Raw genomic sequence first — 19,052 nt, 5'->3', positions numbered from 1 at the left:
GTGTAGCCTTGTCGTTTCAATCATCATCATCATTGCCATCTTCATCAACATTGAAATTGCTGTGGCTGCTAGAGCAGTTCGAGCTCACAGTCACCAAATTCCAAATGAAATACATTAATGTGCATTGTGAACAATGTTTCGTTTTGTCTAGAACGGAGCTCCAATCTGCTCCCCCCTCCACCATTCACACAACTGATACTGCAAGAGGGAGGCAGCAACTGCCTGAGCTTAGGAATTGAACCCCGATAACGAATGATCAGGCTATTTGTGCACCCGATGTAGGAATTTTAGGGGTTACAAATTAAATTAGCAAGTGTTAAATTAAAAATAAGGAAGTTGAAAGAACGCGTATTCAATTCACTGATTGTGAATTATTGTTTTTGACCGCAATTTTTTTACTCACTTGTTTGAGGCGGACGCCCAGAGTTCTTCCCCTTCTGTTTTGAGGCTGAAGTTGTTGCGCAAGGCAAATGTGAGATCCACCTGCAATCTACAGAGGAGTCTGCAATCTACGGAGGAGCCTTCCAATATTTGGATGTATGTGCTCTGGAATATGAAGTGGTTTATTTTCAGAAGGCAGGAAAAATAAACGTTTTTCCCCCTTGTTTGGTATTTCAGCCTCGCATCAATTCTTACACGGGCAGTTGAGCGAATTTATTTCATATTTTGACCACACGGAAAATGAAAATATCTTTTATCAGGGCTCGTGCAACCCCGAGATCTCTTTGATTCATTAATAATAAACGTAATTGGTCTCCACACTTTCAGAAATCAGGTAAGGACCCAAGCATATTATTTTACAATACAAGGACTATCAAGTTGTATGCAACTGTAAGTATGACGTGGAAATGCGCGGAAAATTGCATAGGAATGTTAATGTTGATTTATATACTTGTTTTTTTACGTTTTTTATATTGAATTTATCACAGCTCTCCTTTTCAATCTGTCTTTAATATATCAAGTATCTCAGTGTAGTACAATTTCATGCAATATCACATACAGTACAATACTAAAGCTTATAAAATATCCCAATTAATGTAGGCTAACATTCCTGAATTTGGCAAATTCCCCCAAATGGGTTGTCCCCCCAGGACACAGGCAAAGTCTGGAGAGGATGAGGAGTCGCTGGGTGAAGCATGAGCTGCCAGGGTATCGGTCTTAGACAGGTGCCTGTGCTGCTCTTATGGGAGGGGGTCGCTCTGGGCCTGTTCTGCTGCTGGACTTGGGCTGGGGTTGCTGCCGCCGCGGCCGGACCCAGTGATGACGGTGGTGCTGGGCCCATGGGCTGGCTGCTGTCGGACAAAGGGCCCTTCCACAATGCCCTGGAGTTCACGGAGTCTGTGGAGAGACACCAGCAGGGCTACACCACCAGATACAAGATCTACAGGTGATCTCTCTCTCCACATCTATCTTTGCTTTCTCTTCTCTCTCCCTCCACCTTCATCTCTCCCCCTGCCCCCACCCCTCTTTTGCCCTCGACCACAGCTCTACACAAGTGAGGCTATGCTATTCTCCCTCTCTGAACAACCCTTCACTCCTATCGTTTGTGATTCTCAACCCTCAGATGGCATATAAGGGGTCTGAATACTTTCTGAATGAACTGTATGCTATAATTCAGTCCTCACATTGAATGCGCTGTATATTAGTGTCTCAACTGCATACATTCCCCACGGACATGCAAATCCATGCGTCGTCACAACAGACGTCAACACGAACATAAGTAAACATACACTGGATGTCCACCAAAATTCGCATTGATGGGTATGGTGTCTGCAGAACTAGTGCAAATTGAAATTGAGGTCATGTGTTACACTGTGCTCTTAACATAACATTAACTTTTGGATTGGTGGTACTTGGTTGAATACACTCTCCACTCTAGTTCATGCTCTGTATCAGAAAGGATACAGACTGCTTTAGAAAAGCAGTATCGTCTGAAACATTCCTAAGTGGTCTGGAATAAATGGAAGGTGAAGTGGGTGTTCTTTTACATTTAGCATTTTTGTATTTTGAAGGTGAAGTGTTTGTACTGCTCAAACTATCAAGGAACCATATATGATCATTGGAAAGTATAGGATGATGCTGGCCGTGTGCCACTGCAATTCACAATATGCACAAAAACCTTATTTCTCTCAAATGTTGTGCACACATTTGTTTACAACCTTGTTAGTGAGTATTTGTATTTTGCCAAGATAATCCATCCACTGGACAGGTGTGGCATATCAAGAAGCTGATTAAACAACATGATCATAACACATGGTTGCGACGCTGGTGTCCGTTTTTCCTCTCGACCGGCTCTCCATTTTCCCCGGGGGGCCTTCCCGTTTCTCCGCATTTGATTACACATGGCTCCGGGTCTTGAACAGGAAGCTGTCAGACTATTATCCACCAGTGTAGCGTTATCGTAGTATCCCTGCTTCCAATCCATAAGTGCTCACCGGTGAATAAGACCGCAGGCTAACGGCAGGGTGCGATCTATAGTGCCCATCAAGTGACAACCGGAGAGGCACTGCAGTCTGCCTCTCGTTACGATGATTGGATGTAATGACATTCTCCACACTGGCCTTATTCCTCAATTATTTCTCTGCCGATCGTAACTCGTGGCAGTGATTTGATTGCCTCCCATGAGGACGGAGCAGTAGGAGTCTTGACTGTAGCGACTGGAGAGAGAATTGCGTCTTAAGAATGCTAGAGTTTGCATGTCCCCAATGGGATGTGACTGTGTAATTAACACTTGAGGTCGATGTGACACGTGTCAGTACACTCTGTACGTAGCGAGTAATGGTAATCACAAACAGTTAATGCTGAATCACAAGGGCTTTGTGATATAAAATGGTGAACATGCAGTGCATTCGGAAAGTGTTCAGAGCCTTTCCCTTTTCCACATTTTGTTGCGTTACACTCTTATTCTAAAATGGATTAATTTACATTTCTCCTCATTAAATCTACATACTATACCCCATAATGATAAAGTGAAAACAGGTTAGAAATGTTATTTTCAAATAAAAAATAAAAACAGGAATACCTTATATACATAAGTATTCAGACCCTTTGCTATGAGACTCGAAATTGAGCTCAGGTGCATCCTGTTTCCAGTGATCATCCTTGAGATGTTTCTACAACTTGATTGGAGTCCACCTGTGGTAAATTCATTTGGACATGATTTGGAAAGACACACACCTGTCTAAATATGGTCTCACAATTGACATTGCATGTCAGAGCGAAAACCAAACCATGAGGCCAAAGGAATTGTCCGTAGCGCTCCGAGACAGGATTGTGTCGAGGCACAGATCTGGGGAAGGGTACCAAAAATGTTCTGCAGCATTGAAGGCCCCCAAGAACATAGTGGCCTCCATCATTCTTAAATGGAAGAAGTGTGGAACCACCAAGACTCTTCTGGCCAAACTTAGCAATCGAGGGAGAAGGGCCTTAGTCAGGGAGGTGACCAAAAACCTAATGGTCACTCTGACAGAGCTCCAGAGTTCCTTTGTGGAGATGGGAGAACCTTCCAGAAGGACAACCATCTCTACAGCACTCCACCAATCAGGCCTTTATGGTAGAGTGGCGGTAGCCCATCCTCAGTAAAATGCACATAACAGCCCGCTTTGAGTTTGCCAAAATGCACCTAAAGACTCTCAGACCATGAGAAACCAGATTCTCTGGTCTGATGACAGCAAGATTGAACTCTTTGGCGTGAATGCCAAGTGTCACGTCTAGAGGAAACCTGGCACCATCCCTACGGTGAAGCATGGTGGTGGCAGCATCATGCTGTGGGGATGCTTTTCAGCAGTAGGGACTGGGAGACTAATCAGGATCAAGGAAAAGATGAACGGAGCAAAGTACAGAGAATTCCTTGAGGAAAACCTGCTCCAGAGCGTACAGACTTCAGACTGCGGCAAAGGTTCACCTTCCAACAGGACAACGACACTAAGCACACAACCAAGACAACTCAGGAGTCTCTGAATTTCCATGAGTGGCCCAGCCAGAGCCCGAACTTGAACCTGATCGAACAACTCTGGAGAAGAAAAATAGCTGTGCAGCGAAGCTCCCCATCCAACCTGACAGAGCTTGTGAGGATCTGCAGAGAAGAATGGGATAAACTCTCCCAATACAGTTGTGGCAAGCTTGTATCGTCATACCCAAGAAGACTCAAGGCTGTAATCGCTGCCAAAGATTAGTTCAGTTTTATGTTTGCAAACATTTCTAAAAAACAGTTTTTGCTTTGTGGGGGAACAATGTAATCAATTTTAGAATAAGGATTTAACGTAACAAAAGGTGGAAAAAGTAAAGGGGTCTGAATACTTTCTGAATCCACTGTATTTGCTTTGCTATGGATGCCCCAAGTGCTCATATTCAAAGCATTTCTATGGTTTCCTGAAAGGTTTCTAATTGCGTTCTAAATGGCTCAAGGTCTTAAGATGTTTCACGGTCACTCAGGTCTGGTTCAGGATAAGCTGTGGTACATGGTTACCCATGCTTATAGGGACGCTGCACTGGTTTATGGGCCCTCTGGCATATAGTAGTTCATGGTCACATTGACAATTTATAGCACTTGTTATGCATTCATAGTGCTGCATTGGACTCCCATAAGGACTCGTGCTACAGTAGCAATATGGTACTGTGGAGATCACCTCAGCAAAGACATTGCCCAACTGAGGTTTCTTTCCATCGCAACAGCTAGCTTGAAGCTCCAAAGAAATATGGCGATTGCGCAATAACAAACACAATTGCAAGATAAGGTCCTACCATCACAAACACCCCTACAGACCTGTGAACATATGTGGCTTGAGAGTGACCTACTGTCTATTAGCCAGTGGCAGTCTGTCAGAGCAAATGTGGCAGAGTCTGAGTAAGAGAGATTACTGCATGTATCTCTCTGCAAATGTTGTGTCTGCTTGCATTGGGGTTTATCTGTGAATGAATTCCACAATTACATTCGACTGAATGTTCTCAATAGCCTATTTAGTTTAATGTGATGTTTTCACAAAGTTTAAAACTCCATCCACAAATCAAGAACTCAAATCAACTATTGTATGAAACATGTTATCGTGACGTTGTTTACAGGGAGTTTGGCAGATGGAAGGTCAACAGCCTGGCGGTGGAGTGGCGTGACAACAGTGGTGGCCTGGCTCCGCCCCTCGACCCCGACTTCATGCACACGGTCAGGCAGCTTGGGAGGCGGCCCACACTCCGCAGGATCACTGAGAAAATCATCAAGAAGTACGGGACTCACCTCCTACTGTCCGCCACGCTGGGAGGTACAGTAAAGGGAGGCTCCGAACGTTGGTTCCCACTTGACCCGCATTACAGCAGCATTGTTCCCTGGGAGAGGTCTTAGACTAAAAATAAGTGTGTTTTTGTCGAGAGAATTTTGGTTAACTCTCATGTCAAAACCTACCCTTCTCAGTGTCTGAGATACATTCAGTAACTAAGCTACAACAGATTCTTCTGCAGAAGCGGTTGATTCCAAATGTAACTTGCAAATTATACAGTTTGGATGTGATGTATGTTATATGTTATATATATATATATATGTTATGTGCATAAAGAGCTTTATACACTAAAGCAGAGGGCTCAGTTCAGTATGGTTGTTGAACTGGGATGAGATTAAACATAGATCACATGTTCTGCCCATTACCATTCTTCAACACAGTCATTGAATAATTGGAACCTCCCAGAAGGAGAGATGGGAGATAATTACCATTGATTAACGTCTCTGGCCCAGCCGCTCAGTCTCCCATTTCCTCATTTCCTGTTGCTTTGTAATCAGGGGAGGAGTCCTTGACGATATTTGTGGATAAGAGGAAGCTAAGCCGCGACCCGGAACCATGGGCTGGAGCTGAGGGCAGCAGACACAACGGTACGGGGGCCATGGCAGGGGCGGTGACCCTGGAGGCCCTTCACCAGCTGGCTGCCTCCTACTTCACCGACAGGGAGAGCACTCTGCGCCGGCTCCACCACCTCCAGATTGCCTCCACTGCCATCAGGGTAAGAGGCCCTCGACTGCCCTCTGCCTCTGGGCATACGGAGTTGAAGTTAGATGCGAATAGGTTACTATATACAATAAAGGTTACTACAGAATAGGTTAGTATAGGCAATATAGGTTACTACAGAATTGGTTACTATATACAGAATAGGAGGTCAAACTGTTAAACCTGTGCTGCTGCTGTGGGGACTTTGTTCTGTTTTGTTTCTATGTTTCTGTGTGGGGGGAGAGGGGGGGCAAGTGGATAGGCTGCTGCCAACATTTTATTGTGGATAATTTATTTATGTGAAATAGTCTAAGTGTAGCGTGTTGATTTTCCTTATTGTCGGACTCCCGCTGTGCGGATTTGGTATGTAAGAGTTGCAGCATAGTCTATCTCAAGATGAAACTGCTGAGAATTAACATGTTTCAAGTCATAAGAATTGCATGTGATTTCCATCAGGCTGTACCCACGTGTTCCAATGATATATTCAAGGGATGGACAGATGGACAGGTTTCTGTGTACCCATAACAACAAAATATACACATCACATAAAAGATCCACCACCATATTTTACAATAGGTATGGTATTCTGTTCTGCTTATGCATCCTTATTTCGACACCAAACCCGCCACTGGTGTGCATGGCCAAAGAACTTTATTTTCATGTCATCTGACCAAAGCACCAGTTCCAATCCAAGTGCCAGTGGTGTTTAGCAAACTCTAGACGTTTACATTTGTTGGATGACATGAAATTAAAGCTCTTTGGCCACTCGTTGGTGGGTTTGGCGTCGAAATAAGGATGTATAAGCAGAAAGGAACCCCATCCCTACTGTAAAATATGGTGGTGGAGCTTTGATGTTACTTTACCCAGTACCAGGACATTTTATCCATAAACCTGGTTGCTTCTGCTAGGAGCCTGAAACTTGGCCCCATGTGGATCTTCCAAGCACACAACAAAATCCACAAAGAAATGGTTAATTGTCCACAAAATCAACATTTTGGGTTGGCCAAGGATTGATGTTCTCCTTTAATGAGTACACTACTGGAACACACATACACTATATAAACAAAACTATGTGGACACCTCCTCAAATTAGTAGATTTGGCGATTTCAGCCACACTCGTGGCTGACAGGTGTATAAAATCGAGCACACAGCCATGCAATCTCCATAGACAAACATTGGCAGTAGAATGGCCTTACTGAAGAGTTCATTGACTTTCAAAGTGACACCATCATAGGATACCACGTCCAACAAGTCAGTTCGTCAAATTTCTGTCCTGCTAGAGCTGTGCCGGTTAACTGTAATTGCTGTTATTGTGAAGGGGAAACGTCTAGGAGCAACAACAGCTCCGCCTCAAAGTGGTAGGCCACACAAGCTCACAGAACGGGACTGAGTGCTGAAGTGCGTAGTCGTCTGTCTACGGTTGCAACACTCACTACCGAGTTCCAAACTGCCTATGGAAGCAACGTCAGCACAATAACTGTTTGTCAGGAGCTTCATGAAATGGGTTTCCAAGGCCGAGCAGCCACACACAAGCCTAAGATCATCATGCGCAATGCCAAGTGTCGGCTGGAGTGGTGTTAAGCTCGCCGCCATTGGACTCTGGAGCAGTGGAAGCACGTTCTCTGAGTGATGTATCATGCTTCACCATCTGGCAGTCCAATGGACGAATCTGAGTTTCGTGGAAGCCAGGAGAAAGCTACCTGCTCCAATGCATAGTGCCAACTGTAAAGTTTGGTGGAGGGGTAATGGTCTGGGGCTGTTTTTCATGGTTTGGGCTAAGCACCTTAGTTTCAGTGAAGGAAAAGCTTTACTCTACAGCATACAATGACATTCTCGATGATTCTGTGCTTCCAACTTCGTGGCAACAGTTTCGGGAAGACACTTTCCTGTTTCAGCATGACAATGCCCCTGTGCACAAAGCAAGGTCCATACAGAAATGGTTTGCCGAGATAGGTGTGGAGAACTTGACTGGCCTGCACAGATCCCTGACCTCCACCCCTTTGAACACCTTTGGGATGAATTGGAACGCTGACTGTGAGCCAGGCCTAATCGGCCAACATCAGGGCCCGACCTCACTACTGCTCACGTGGCTGAATGGAAGCATGTCCCCGTAGCAATGTTACAACATCTAGTGGAAAGCCTTCCCAGAAGAGTGGAGGCTGTTATAGCAGCAAAGGGGGGACCAACTCCATATTAATGCCAATGATTTTAGAATGAGATGTTCAACATACTTTTGGTTATGTAGTATACTATTCATTCAGATTAGTGCTGAGCAATTAACAGAAATGTCAGTTATTTTTCGGGGGGTGTTCTGTGAGCTCAAGGCGCACATTGCACAGCTTCTCTAGAGATAAATCAGGAAACTGTGCGATGTACTAGGGAGCGGTAATTAACTACAATGACCATAATCCATTGCGCATCTACTTGTCCAGTCTGTGTTTCTTTTTTGTCTGCTATGGAAGAGGCAGAAGAATGCACAATCATGAGGGGATATAGAGTGGCAGCTGTTGCTTCGCGAGGTATCGCTAGCAGTAAAATTGCACATTTTGCTCTCCATCCCATGCCAAAATTATTAGAATTGCTTGAAATGAGAGTTATAAAATTGCAAAAACGTCTCTCTGCTCCATGGCAAAATGTGTAGAATTGCAGGAAATGAACTTTAAAACGTATATTTGTTCTCTTCGCTGTCATGAGGGGGCCTGCTAAAATGTTTTGCCTGCAAGGGGGTGGGGGTAATTCAACAGTCCTAAAAATATGCCTTATTTACTTTGAAGAACTAAAAAAATTGCGATTTTGTCAGACAGCAGCTCTATAGAGATGATATGATGCCTTGGAATGAAAATAATACTACCACTACCATCATAGGGCTTTTATTATTATTATTATTGTATTTTTTATTATTATTAAATTGTTGTTACAGCATTCAAACAAAACAATCAAAACCAATATCGAAAACCGTGATTCTTTTTTAATCATTGAACCGAACCCCGAACCCATCTCAAAAAGCACTAATTGCTCAGAACTCATTCAGATCCACAGAATGTGTTCAGATGTTTGATGCAGGAAACAAAACATGGGTAAACTAAGGAACATTCATTCAGTTCATTTGTTACCGTTCCTCCCCAGGTGACTGAAACCAGGACGGGCCCGCTTGGATGCAGTAACTATGACAACCTTGACTCTATTAGCTCAGTACTGGTCCACAGTCCAGAAAACAAGATCCAGTTACAAGGTACTTCTGAAACTAGATCTACAGACAACATGTCAACAGGCATAGTCTACAGACAACATGTCAGCAGGCATTATCTACAGACAACATGTCAGCAGGCATAGTCTACAGACAACATGTCAGCAGGCATAGTCTACAGACAACATGTCAACAGGCATAGCCTACAGACAACATGTCAGCAGGCATAGTCTACAGACAACATGTCAGCAGGCATAGTCTACAGACAACATGTCAGCAGGCATAGTCTACAGACAACATGTCAGCAGGCATAGTCTACAGACAACATGTCAACAGGCATAGTCTACAGACAACATGTCAGCAGGCATAGTCTACAGACAACATGTCAGCAGGCATAGTCTACAGACAACATGTCAGCAGGCATAGTCTACAGACAACATGTCAGCAGGCATAGTCTACAGACAAAATTTCAACAGGCATAGTCTACAGACAACATGTCAGCAGGCATAGTCTACAGACAACATGTCAGCAGGCATAGTCTACAGACAACATGTCAACAGGCATAGTCTACAGACAAAATGTCAACAGGCATAGTCTACAGACAACATGTCAACAGGCATAGTCTACAGACAAAATGTCTGCAGGCATAGTCTACAGACAACATGTCAACAGGTGTATCACTCTGGAAGAACATGAATGAATCAGGTGTGGCTTTCATGGTTTACTCATTTATTCCCAACAAGTTAAAGGGACTACTGTACAGTAACTTACTACAGCTGCCTCTATATGGGGTGCATTCTTAAGAGGTCCAATGCAGTAAATACAGGGGATAGTAGTTCTTATCTGCAATCGAATTCGAGGCAATCGAGGCTAACCCACAAGGAACGTATTCATACCCCTGGATGACTGTAATCGGTACATCCTCATAAGAAATGTCGCTGCAGTGCCTGATTGTTGTGCCTTTTTACACCACCGAAATACTTACCTACGTCTCACTTGCCTCCCCAGGACTCCAGGTAATTCTACCAGCCTACCTGCGGAGTCGCTTCGTCCAGGCAGCCCTCAGCTACATCGGCTGTAACTCGGAGGGACAGTTTGTTTGCAGGGCCAGTGACTGCTGGTGCCAGTGCGGCCCGGACTTCCCACAGTGCAACTGTCCACAGACGGACCTCCATGCCCTGGAGAACAACCTACTGCACCTCAGGGAGGCTTGGACACTGGCCAACCAGGAGTTTGTGGAATCAGGTGTTTACTGGAGTTAGTTGAATATGCAACAGTCCAATGTACTTGGTGATGAGCGGACAATTGAGTAGGCTGGGTGCCAGTATGTTTCTGCTTTAGCCAGCTTGTTGATGACTTGCAACAAGTTAGTGTTGAGTGTAGGGAGTCAGGTCTTCAGGCTCACATTCAATAAGGTTTCATATGTATGGAAATAATAAAAATCACCATTGTGCAATTTTTCATTGAAATATGGTCGTGGAGTAGGGTGCATAGTAGTTTTAAACCTTCACACAACAAAAGCGTATGTATTTCTCACTCCTTTGAAAGACCTCTGAAATACCCTTGTTTCAACAAAAACCTTGATATAATATATTAACACGGCGAATTTAAATGGTCTTGCTTCGATACCCTAGACAGCTGGACGTGTATTTTTGCACCCACTCCAAGTTACTCACCATCTGATAAATTACCACTTTAATGACTGAGGTTGGATAACCATCCCTCACGACTCCAAATTACAGACAGGTGGTAAATAGAATGTGATACATTTTCGCTCCAATTAAATAATGTCAGTTCTGTTCTCTTAGCAAGTCATAAACAATAAGAACAACCTGTTGTTTATTCATACTTGTTTTTACTTTCTTTTCTCAGACAGTGAGAACAGACACTTTTCATTACCCAATGGCTCATGCTTCTCCTCGCCAGGAAATAAAACTTTACTTATCCATGTTTTTTTTCTTCTTATTTTGTTTTTATTCCAGAGGAGTTCCAAAGTTTTGCTGGAAGGTTGCCAACCCATTACGCCGTGAACACATCTGTCGTGGAGCACTTGTGGAGGATGGATGGGGGTCTGCTCCAACGCTATAGGCAGCTGGAGACCACGAGTGGCCTGCTCCTTGACAAAGCACGTCGCGCCGCTAACAAGCTCTTCAGTCTTAGCAAGAGATGCCGCCATCGGCCCAGGATAGTGCTGCAGAGGGAGAGGTACAGAGTATTTTTAGGGGGTTCGTTAACCCCGAGGTCCCCCCTAAAATACCTTGTCTTGTATTTATGCAACTGATTTATTTCACTGTACGAGAAAGAAATGCACTTTTGGGGAAACAAAAGCTGAGAGGTTTTGAAAGGAGTGCTGACGGTAGAAATTGAGTCTCACCTGGGAAAACCCGAATTAAGGATAGTTGGACGACCGGCAGCAGGTTATTGCAGTACAATTAGAACCGTTTCTACTTTCTTATCCGAAGTATCTAAGACCACAGTGCTCAGGAGTTGTACTAGGTCACAATAAGTCTTTGGATAATGTGGGATGTCCACACTCAGAAAGGAGTATGAAGGACAAACATTTTGACATTCAAACGTTTGTGCATGAGATCCCGCCTCTTCTACAGTAACTAATTACATGCAATCCCTTTCAATCCCTTTCATTGATGTTAACCGCCAAAAACTACAGTCGGAAGTGCATTCAATTTAGAATTTGGATAGCCTGGTCCCAGAACTCTTTGTGGTTTTACTGGGGCTGGCAAAATAGATCTGGGACCATGCTTCTGTACCTCTAAAAATATGGTTTCTGAGTGTAACGATGAATGGTTTTCGCCCTGTGACTACTGTGGTTTCCTGGTTCAGCCCTATGCCCTGCTACCTGGCCCACCAGTAATTAGTTACTCCAGCTTTCCAGAGCAGCTCTCCTTTTATCGTATCTTCACTGTGATGGATTCCTCGCTCCTGACCGCTCTGTTTCGATAGCCATTCTTTGTATAGGAAATGAACTAAATGGCACAATTACGTCGGTTCTCCTGCCATAGGCAAGCTCTGCTTCCTCAATCCAATTACACTGCTTTATCACACCTCGCTGGTAGTAAAATGGGGGATTTGATGGAGGTGCAGAATTATTAAACTTGTACTTTTTATTGCATGTGTTCCCATGAAACCTTTTATTCTTTAAAAGCTCTGTAATTGTACTGAGTTGTTAGTATATGCCGTATTCATACATTGAACAAAAATGTGTGTGCGTGTGCGTGTGCGTGTGCGTGTGCGTGCGTGTGTGTGTGTGTGTGTGTGTGTGTGTGTGTGTGTGTGTGTGTGTGTGTGTGTGCGTGTGTGTGTGGCTCCCTCCATCGCCACCCACCTGCCTACTCAGGGGGAATTCATGACTAGATGAGCATGTTCATTTTGGTCTGATTTGGCTTCCATTGCAACAGCTGAGCCTACGAGAGCAGAAACGGTGCTTCTAATCTGCCTATCCCTCTCAATTGACGATATTGTTGCTGTTAATGTGCAGTATGAATCCTGCTGTGTCTGAGGAGATGTTTTTCACATACAATCAGGTCAAAAATGATTGGCACCCTTGATTAAGATTAGCAAATATGACTGTATAAAATAAATACTGAGCTATATTGTATGCTCCAATTTGAAAATGTTTACGCTAATACAATTGCTCAGAGAAAGATTTTGTTGAACAAGTAATATTTTTTTGCCCGCAAAAAGCTAAGGGTTAAAATGATTGGCACCCCTGTTTTCAATACTTTTCAAAACCTCACCTTTGCGAGGATAATGTCACTGAGCCTTTTTCTAAACACATTGGGAGCGATCTTAGACCATTCCTCCAAACAGAATCTTTCCAGTTCTTTGATATCCTTTGTCTGCGCTTATGGACTGCCCCTCTTCAATTCAAACCATAGGTTTTAAGTCCTGAGATTGCGATTTTGTGGCCAAATTAACCATTTCTTCTTCTGGATATTGATGCGTGTTTGGGATTATTGTTTCACTGGAAGATCCAGTTGTAATCAAGTTTCAGCCTCTGTCCTGGTACTGGGTAAAGTTCCCTTTTTTTTGTTGCATACAAATATTTATTTTATACTCGGTTTTTTGCTCATCTTTATAAAGGACGCCAATCATTTTGGACCTGACTGGATCTCATGGACAGAAAACAAGAAAATGGACACACAAAAGTGACCAAAACAAAAGAAAACATACATTTACTAAGCAATCAAAATGTAAAGTGACTAAGAAGTTACCCTCATCTACAGTATGTTCTATCCTCTGTCCTCAGACCCCTTCGTTACTGGCTGAGCTACATCCTGTCCCTTCTGTACTGCAGTGAGAATGACCATATCGGCCTGTACTCTGTGGAGACCCGCAGCTGCTCCTGCCCCTACCTCCACCCCCCCTGCCAGGGCCCCATCCCCTGCTCAGTAGGAGAGGGCCCCCACTGCACCTCCTGTTCCACTGAGAACCGCACCCGCTGCTCCAGCTGCAACCCGGGCTTTACCCTGGGCCAGGGGCTGTGCCGACCCGCCGTGCCTGACCCCACGGACCCCTACCTGGGCTTGGAGAGCGACCGCGACCTCCAGGACCTGGAGCTGTGCTACCTGCTCCAGCACCGGGACCCGCGCATCACCTTGCACGGCGTCTTCGTCAGCAACGACGTTCGCCTTAACGCCTGGTTTGACCCGTCGTGGCGGAAGAGGATGCTGCTGACCTTGAAGAGCAACCGCTACAAGTCCAACCGTGTGCACATGCTCCTGGGGGTGGCGCTCCAGGTGTGCCTGACCAAGAACAGCACGCTGGAGCCTGCGCTGTCCGTGTTCGTCAACCCGTTCGGGGGCAGCCACTCGGAGAGCTGGACCATGCCCATCGGCCAGCATGGCTACCCCGACTGGGAGCGGACCAAGCTGGATATCCCCCTGGACTGCTACAACTGGACCTTGACACTGGGCAACCGGTGGAAGAGCTTTTTCGAGACAGTGCATTTCTACCTGAGGAGCCGCATTAGGGATTCGGTGCCAGGCTTGGCTCCAGGGCCAGAGGTTAGGGGACACAGGAACGCTAGTACAGTGTACCTGGAATCACCAGAGGGCACCGTGGAACCAGTGGTAGCATCTTCATCCCAGAACATGGGCTACATGAAGATCAACAGCATGCAGCTGTTTGGATACAGCATGCACTTTGACCCAGACACCATCCAGGACCTGATCTTGCAGCTGGACTACCCGTACACTCAGGGATCCCAGGACTCGGCCCTGCTGCAGCTGGTGGAGATCCGCTACAGGGTCAACCGACTCTCTCCTCCAGGGGCTCAACAGATGGACCTGTTCTCATGTCTGCTCCGTCACAGACTGAAACTGTCCAGCTCTGAAGTGACCAGAATACTGGCTTCCTTACAGGCTTTCAGTGCCAGACAACCAAACTCTGTGGAGTACGAAGCAACCAAACTATGTAGTTAATAATGAGCGGTGGGCAGGACCAATGTGATGTTTTTTCTATTAACCCAATCAGAGACAATGTCTGCCACATAAAGCTTATAGATTTTGTCCAATGGGTCCATTTGTATCGGTGTACACTGTTCATGGCTTTAGTTGTATGTAAGTGTCATTGAATTTGATGTTTTCTAATCACTCAAATCAATCCAATTGCTTTCATTTGTGTACTTTTATGAATTTTTGGAAACAAACCATCAATTGGTTATTACATTGATGTTAGTACATGCACCCGACTGGAGCATATGTATCAATCCAATTCATCTGCTGAGGGAAGGGGAGTGAGACGCTGCATATGGGCTGTGTTTGTACTGACCATCTGAAGCTGCAGAATACATTGTCTCACAGTGTCTCTATTCTCCAATGGGGAGAGAAGGCATCCTTGGCACAGATTACCAAGCATATAGTGGGGAGATTGAGAGTAGTAGCCTCCTACTCTGTACCTGGCCGACATTCACATTTACTGTGAGGGATGAGGGAGGGAAGCAGAGAGACAAACACGGGCTAGGTATCAATGGCCATGATCAGAGATACAGTTGAAGTCTGACGTTTACATACACCTTAGCCAAATACATTTAAACTCAGTTTTTCACAATTCCTGACATTTAATCCTAGTAGAAATTCCCTGTTTTAGGTCAGTTAGGACTCACCACTTTAGTTTAATAATGTGAAATGTCAGAATAATAGTAGAGAGAATTATTTATTTCAGCTTTTATTTCTTTTATCACATTCCCAGTGGGTCAGAAGCTTACATACACTCAATTAGTATTTGGTAGCATTGCCTTTAAATTGTTTAACTTGGGTCAAATGTTTCAGGTAGCCTTCCACAAGTTTCCCACAATAAGTTGGGTGAATTCTGTCCCATTCCTCCTGACAGAGCTGGTATAACTGAGTCAGGTTTGTAGGCCTCCTTGCTCGCACATGCTTTTTCAGTTCTGCCCACAAATTCTCTATAGGATCAGGGCTTTGTGATGGCCACTCCAATACCTTGACTTTGTGGCCCTTAAGCCATTCTGCCACAACTTTGGAAGTATGCTTGGGGTCATTGTCCATTTGGAAGACCCATTTGCGACCAAGCTTTCACTTCCTGACTGATGTCTTGAGATGTTGCTTCAATATATCCACATCATTTTCCTTTCCTCATGATGCCATCGATTTTGTGAAGTGCACTAGTCCCTCCTGCAGCAAAGCACCCCCACAACATGATGCTGCCACCCCCGTGCTTCACGGTTGGAATGGTGTTCTTCGGCTTGCAAGCAACCCCCTTCTTCCTCTAAACATAACGATGGTCATTATGGCCAAACAGTTCTATTTTTGTTTCATCAGACCAGAGGACATTTCTCCAAAAGTACGATCTTGTGCAGTTGCAAACTGTAGTCTGGCTTTTTTTAATGGCGGTTCTGGAGCAGTGGCTTCTTCCTTACTGATCTGCCTTTCAGGTTATGTCGATATAGGAGTCGTTTTACTGTGGATATTGATGCTTTTGTACCGGTTTTCTCCAGCATCTTCACAAGGTCCTTTGCTGTTGTTCTGGGATTTATTTGCACTTTTCGCACCAAAGTACGTTCATCTCTAGGAGACAGAACGCGTCTCCTTCCTGAGTATGACGGCTGCGTGGTCCCATGGTGTTTATACTTGCGTACTATTGTTTGTACAGATGAACGTGGTACCTTCAGGCATTTAGAAATGGCTCCCAAGGATGAACCAGACTTGTGGAGGTCAAACATTTGTTTTGAGGTCTTGGCTGATTTCTTTTGATTTTCCCATGATGTCAAGCCAAGAGGCACGGGGTTTGAAGGTAGGCCTTGAAATACATCCACAGGTACACCTCCAATTGACTCAAATTATGTCAATTAACTTATCAGAAGCTTCTAAAGCCATGACATAATTTTCTGGAATTTTCCAAGCTGTTTAAAGGCACAGTCAACTTAGTGTATGTAGTGTTCTGACCAACTGGAATTGTGATGCAGTGAATTATAAGTGAAAAAATCTGTTTGTAATCAATTGTTGGAAAATTACTTGTGCTATGCACAAAGTAGATGCCAAAACTATAGTTTGTTAACAAGACATTTGTGGAGTGCTTGAAAAACTAGTTAATGACCTAAGGGTACGTGAACTTCCGACTTCAACTGTAGTTCTCACGCGGAGCAAGAGGGAGTTGATTTAAAGTCTCAAAGACCATTGGGTAAATCTTAAATAGCACTTGTGCAGAAGTCACTAGTAGTCAAGAAATCTAGATTCATAAGACATTTTCTCCTGGGGGTAAAGGAGAGGCTTGATTTTCTGATATTCTCTACTAACCACTGTTCATATTGAATTTAAAGAGGATGAGAGCTGAAGGGATTATGCAATGTGATGGTACTTTATGGAGGTAGGGGGTATTTTTCGACTGTGTATAAGGGTGTTTTTCTGTAGTCTAATAGTGAGAAGCTTGTATATGTTATTTTGTGTGTTATTTATGCAAGACTTTTTAAAAATCTAATTAAAAAATAATCCATCCCATCTCTTCCCTTTGTTGTAATTCTGATTTAAGGGAAAGAGAAAGTGGGTAGAAACAGAAGCAATTGAAAACACTACAAATGACGCACTCCTTGTCTCCAAAATATGCAGTCGTTTAATTTGTAAGTAAATTGGATTGCTTTCCAAATTTGACAGAACCATTTTCAGCGAGGTAAGGTTTAGATTTCTAGTCAGTTAAAAAAAAAGGTCCTAGTTATATTTGCATATCCAAATGAAAAGTAAAGTAATTCAAATCAAGGCTGAGTAAACAAACAAACAAACAAACAGCTATGCCACCCATGTGTAGCATTTCATCGACAAGGCCCAAATGTACTTGAACAAAAAAAAAACGTTATAATGCTCCTTGATTGTGGGTTTGCAACGTCCCCGGATCGCTAACCTTTATACGGTGTTGTCTTTCAAAATGTTATTTACCAAGAGGGAACCAACGTCATTTAGTAGGGAGGCCAATTTTTATCTGTTGAAATATGTTAATTCAATGGTTGTTCACAACTGTCCAATTTTGTAAACATGGTGTTTGATTGTGATTGTACAGCATATAGGCCTATATCTGCCAATGTAGAGTTTTTAAACACACAGAGACAGAGATGAGCATAGAAGGATGAAGGAAACACACACACACACTGAATGATTAGCTGAGGCTTTGGGCTGACAGGCCAGTGGGCCTTGGAGGAAACATGAGTTAGACTAATGTGTGTGTCTGTTTTACAAGTGGGCTTGCGAGGGGAGGCCGGGCTGCGGGTGAAGAGGAAGAGTTTATGGAGAGGAGTCTCTCAGGAGAGGCATTAAAAATAATGTCTGACAATCCACAGGAAGGAATGAACTCGCCCTAGTCCACCGAGACCAAACGAGAAATCTGTGTGTTCATTGTACAACAGCAGTTCCTCTATATGAAACAGCCCTGTTGTTAAAGCTGAGCCACGCTCTACCGTGCTGGCCGGATTAGGCATCCACCACTGGAACCGTGCTGGCCGGGTTAGGCATCCACCACTGGAACCGTGCTGGCCGGGTTAGGCATCCACCACTGGAACCGTGCTGGCCGGGTTAGGCATCCACCACTGGAACCGTGCTGGCCGGGTTAGGCATCCACCACTGGAACCGTGCTGGCCGGGTTAGGCATCCACCACTGGAACTGTGCTGGCCGGGTTAGGCATCCACCACTGAAACCGTGCTGGCCGGGTTAGGCATCCACCACTGGAACCGTGCTGGCCGGGTTAGGCATCCACCACTGGAACCGTGCTGGCCGGGTTAGGCATCCACCACTGGAACCGTGCTGGCCGGGTTAGGCATCCACCACTGGAACCGTGCTGGCCGGGTTAGGCATCCACCACTGAAACCGTGCTGGCCGGGTTAGGCATCCACCACTGGAACCGTGCTGGCCGGGTTAGGCATCCACCACTGGAACTGTGCTGGCCGGGTTAGGCATCCACCACTGGAACTGTGCTGGCCGGGTTAGGCATCCACCACTGGAACCGTGCTGGCCGGGTTAGGCATCCACCACTGGAACCGTGCTGGCCGGGTTAGGCATCCACCACTGAAACCGTGCTGGCCGGGTTAGGCATCCACCACTGGAACCGTGCTGGCCGGGTTAGGCATCCACCACTGGAACCGTGCTGGCCGGGTTAGGCATCCACCACTGGAACCGCTGTGCTGGCCGGGTTAGGCATCCACCACTGAAACCGTGCTGGCCGGGTTAGGCATCCACCACTGAAACCGTGCTGGCCGGGTTAGGCATCCACCACTGGAACCATGCTGGCCGGGTTAGGCATCCACCACTGGAACCGTGCTGGCCGGGTTAGGCATCCACCACTGGAACCGTGCTGGCCGGGTTAGGCATCCACCACTGGAACCGTGCTGGAAGGAACAGTGTAAAAATAAAATATATGAGCCAACATAGTATG

At 45.0% G+C, this 19,052-nt stretch overlaps 1 protein-coding gene across 1 annotated transcript; it reads left to right on the top strand.

The window, feature by feature from the left end:
• Nucleotides 1-206: 206 nt before the first annotated feature.
• Nucleotides 207-18,765, top strand: LOC118402327 (BMP/retinoic acid-inducible neural-specific protein 3-like). The gene is made up of 8 exons (XM_052477219.1): nucleotides 207-775; nucleotides 1,092-1,387; nucleotides 5,062-5,255; nucleotides 5,768-5,985; nucleotides 9,097-9,202; nucleotides 10,166-10,402; nucleotides 11,140-11,362; nucleotides 13,425-18,765. Exons 2-8 carry the CDS (start codon nucleotides 1,137-1,139, stop codon nucleotides 14,596-14,598), a joined length of 2,403 nt encoding a protein of 800 aa, XP_052333179.1. The 5' UTR covers nucleotides 207-775; nucleotides 1,092-1,136; the 3' UTR covers nucleotides 14,599-18,765.
• The last annotated feature ends 287 nt before the right edge of the window (nucleotides 18,766-19,052 follow it).

The sequence above is a fragment of the Oncorhynchus keta genome, chromosome 23, assembly GCF_023373465.1.
Source record: "Oncorhynchus keta strain PuntledgeMale-10-30-2019 chromosome 23, Oket_V2, whole genome shotgun sequence".
Classification (NCBI taxonomy): Eukaryota; Metazoa; Chordata; class Actinopteri; order Salmoniformes; family Salmonidae; genus Oncorhynchus; species Oncorhynchus keta.
Note: the sequence above shows the minus strand (reverse complement) of the source record. Positions and strands in the feature narration are given on the sequence as shown.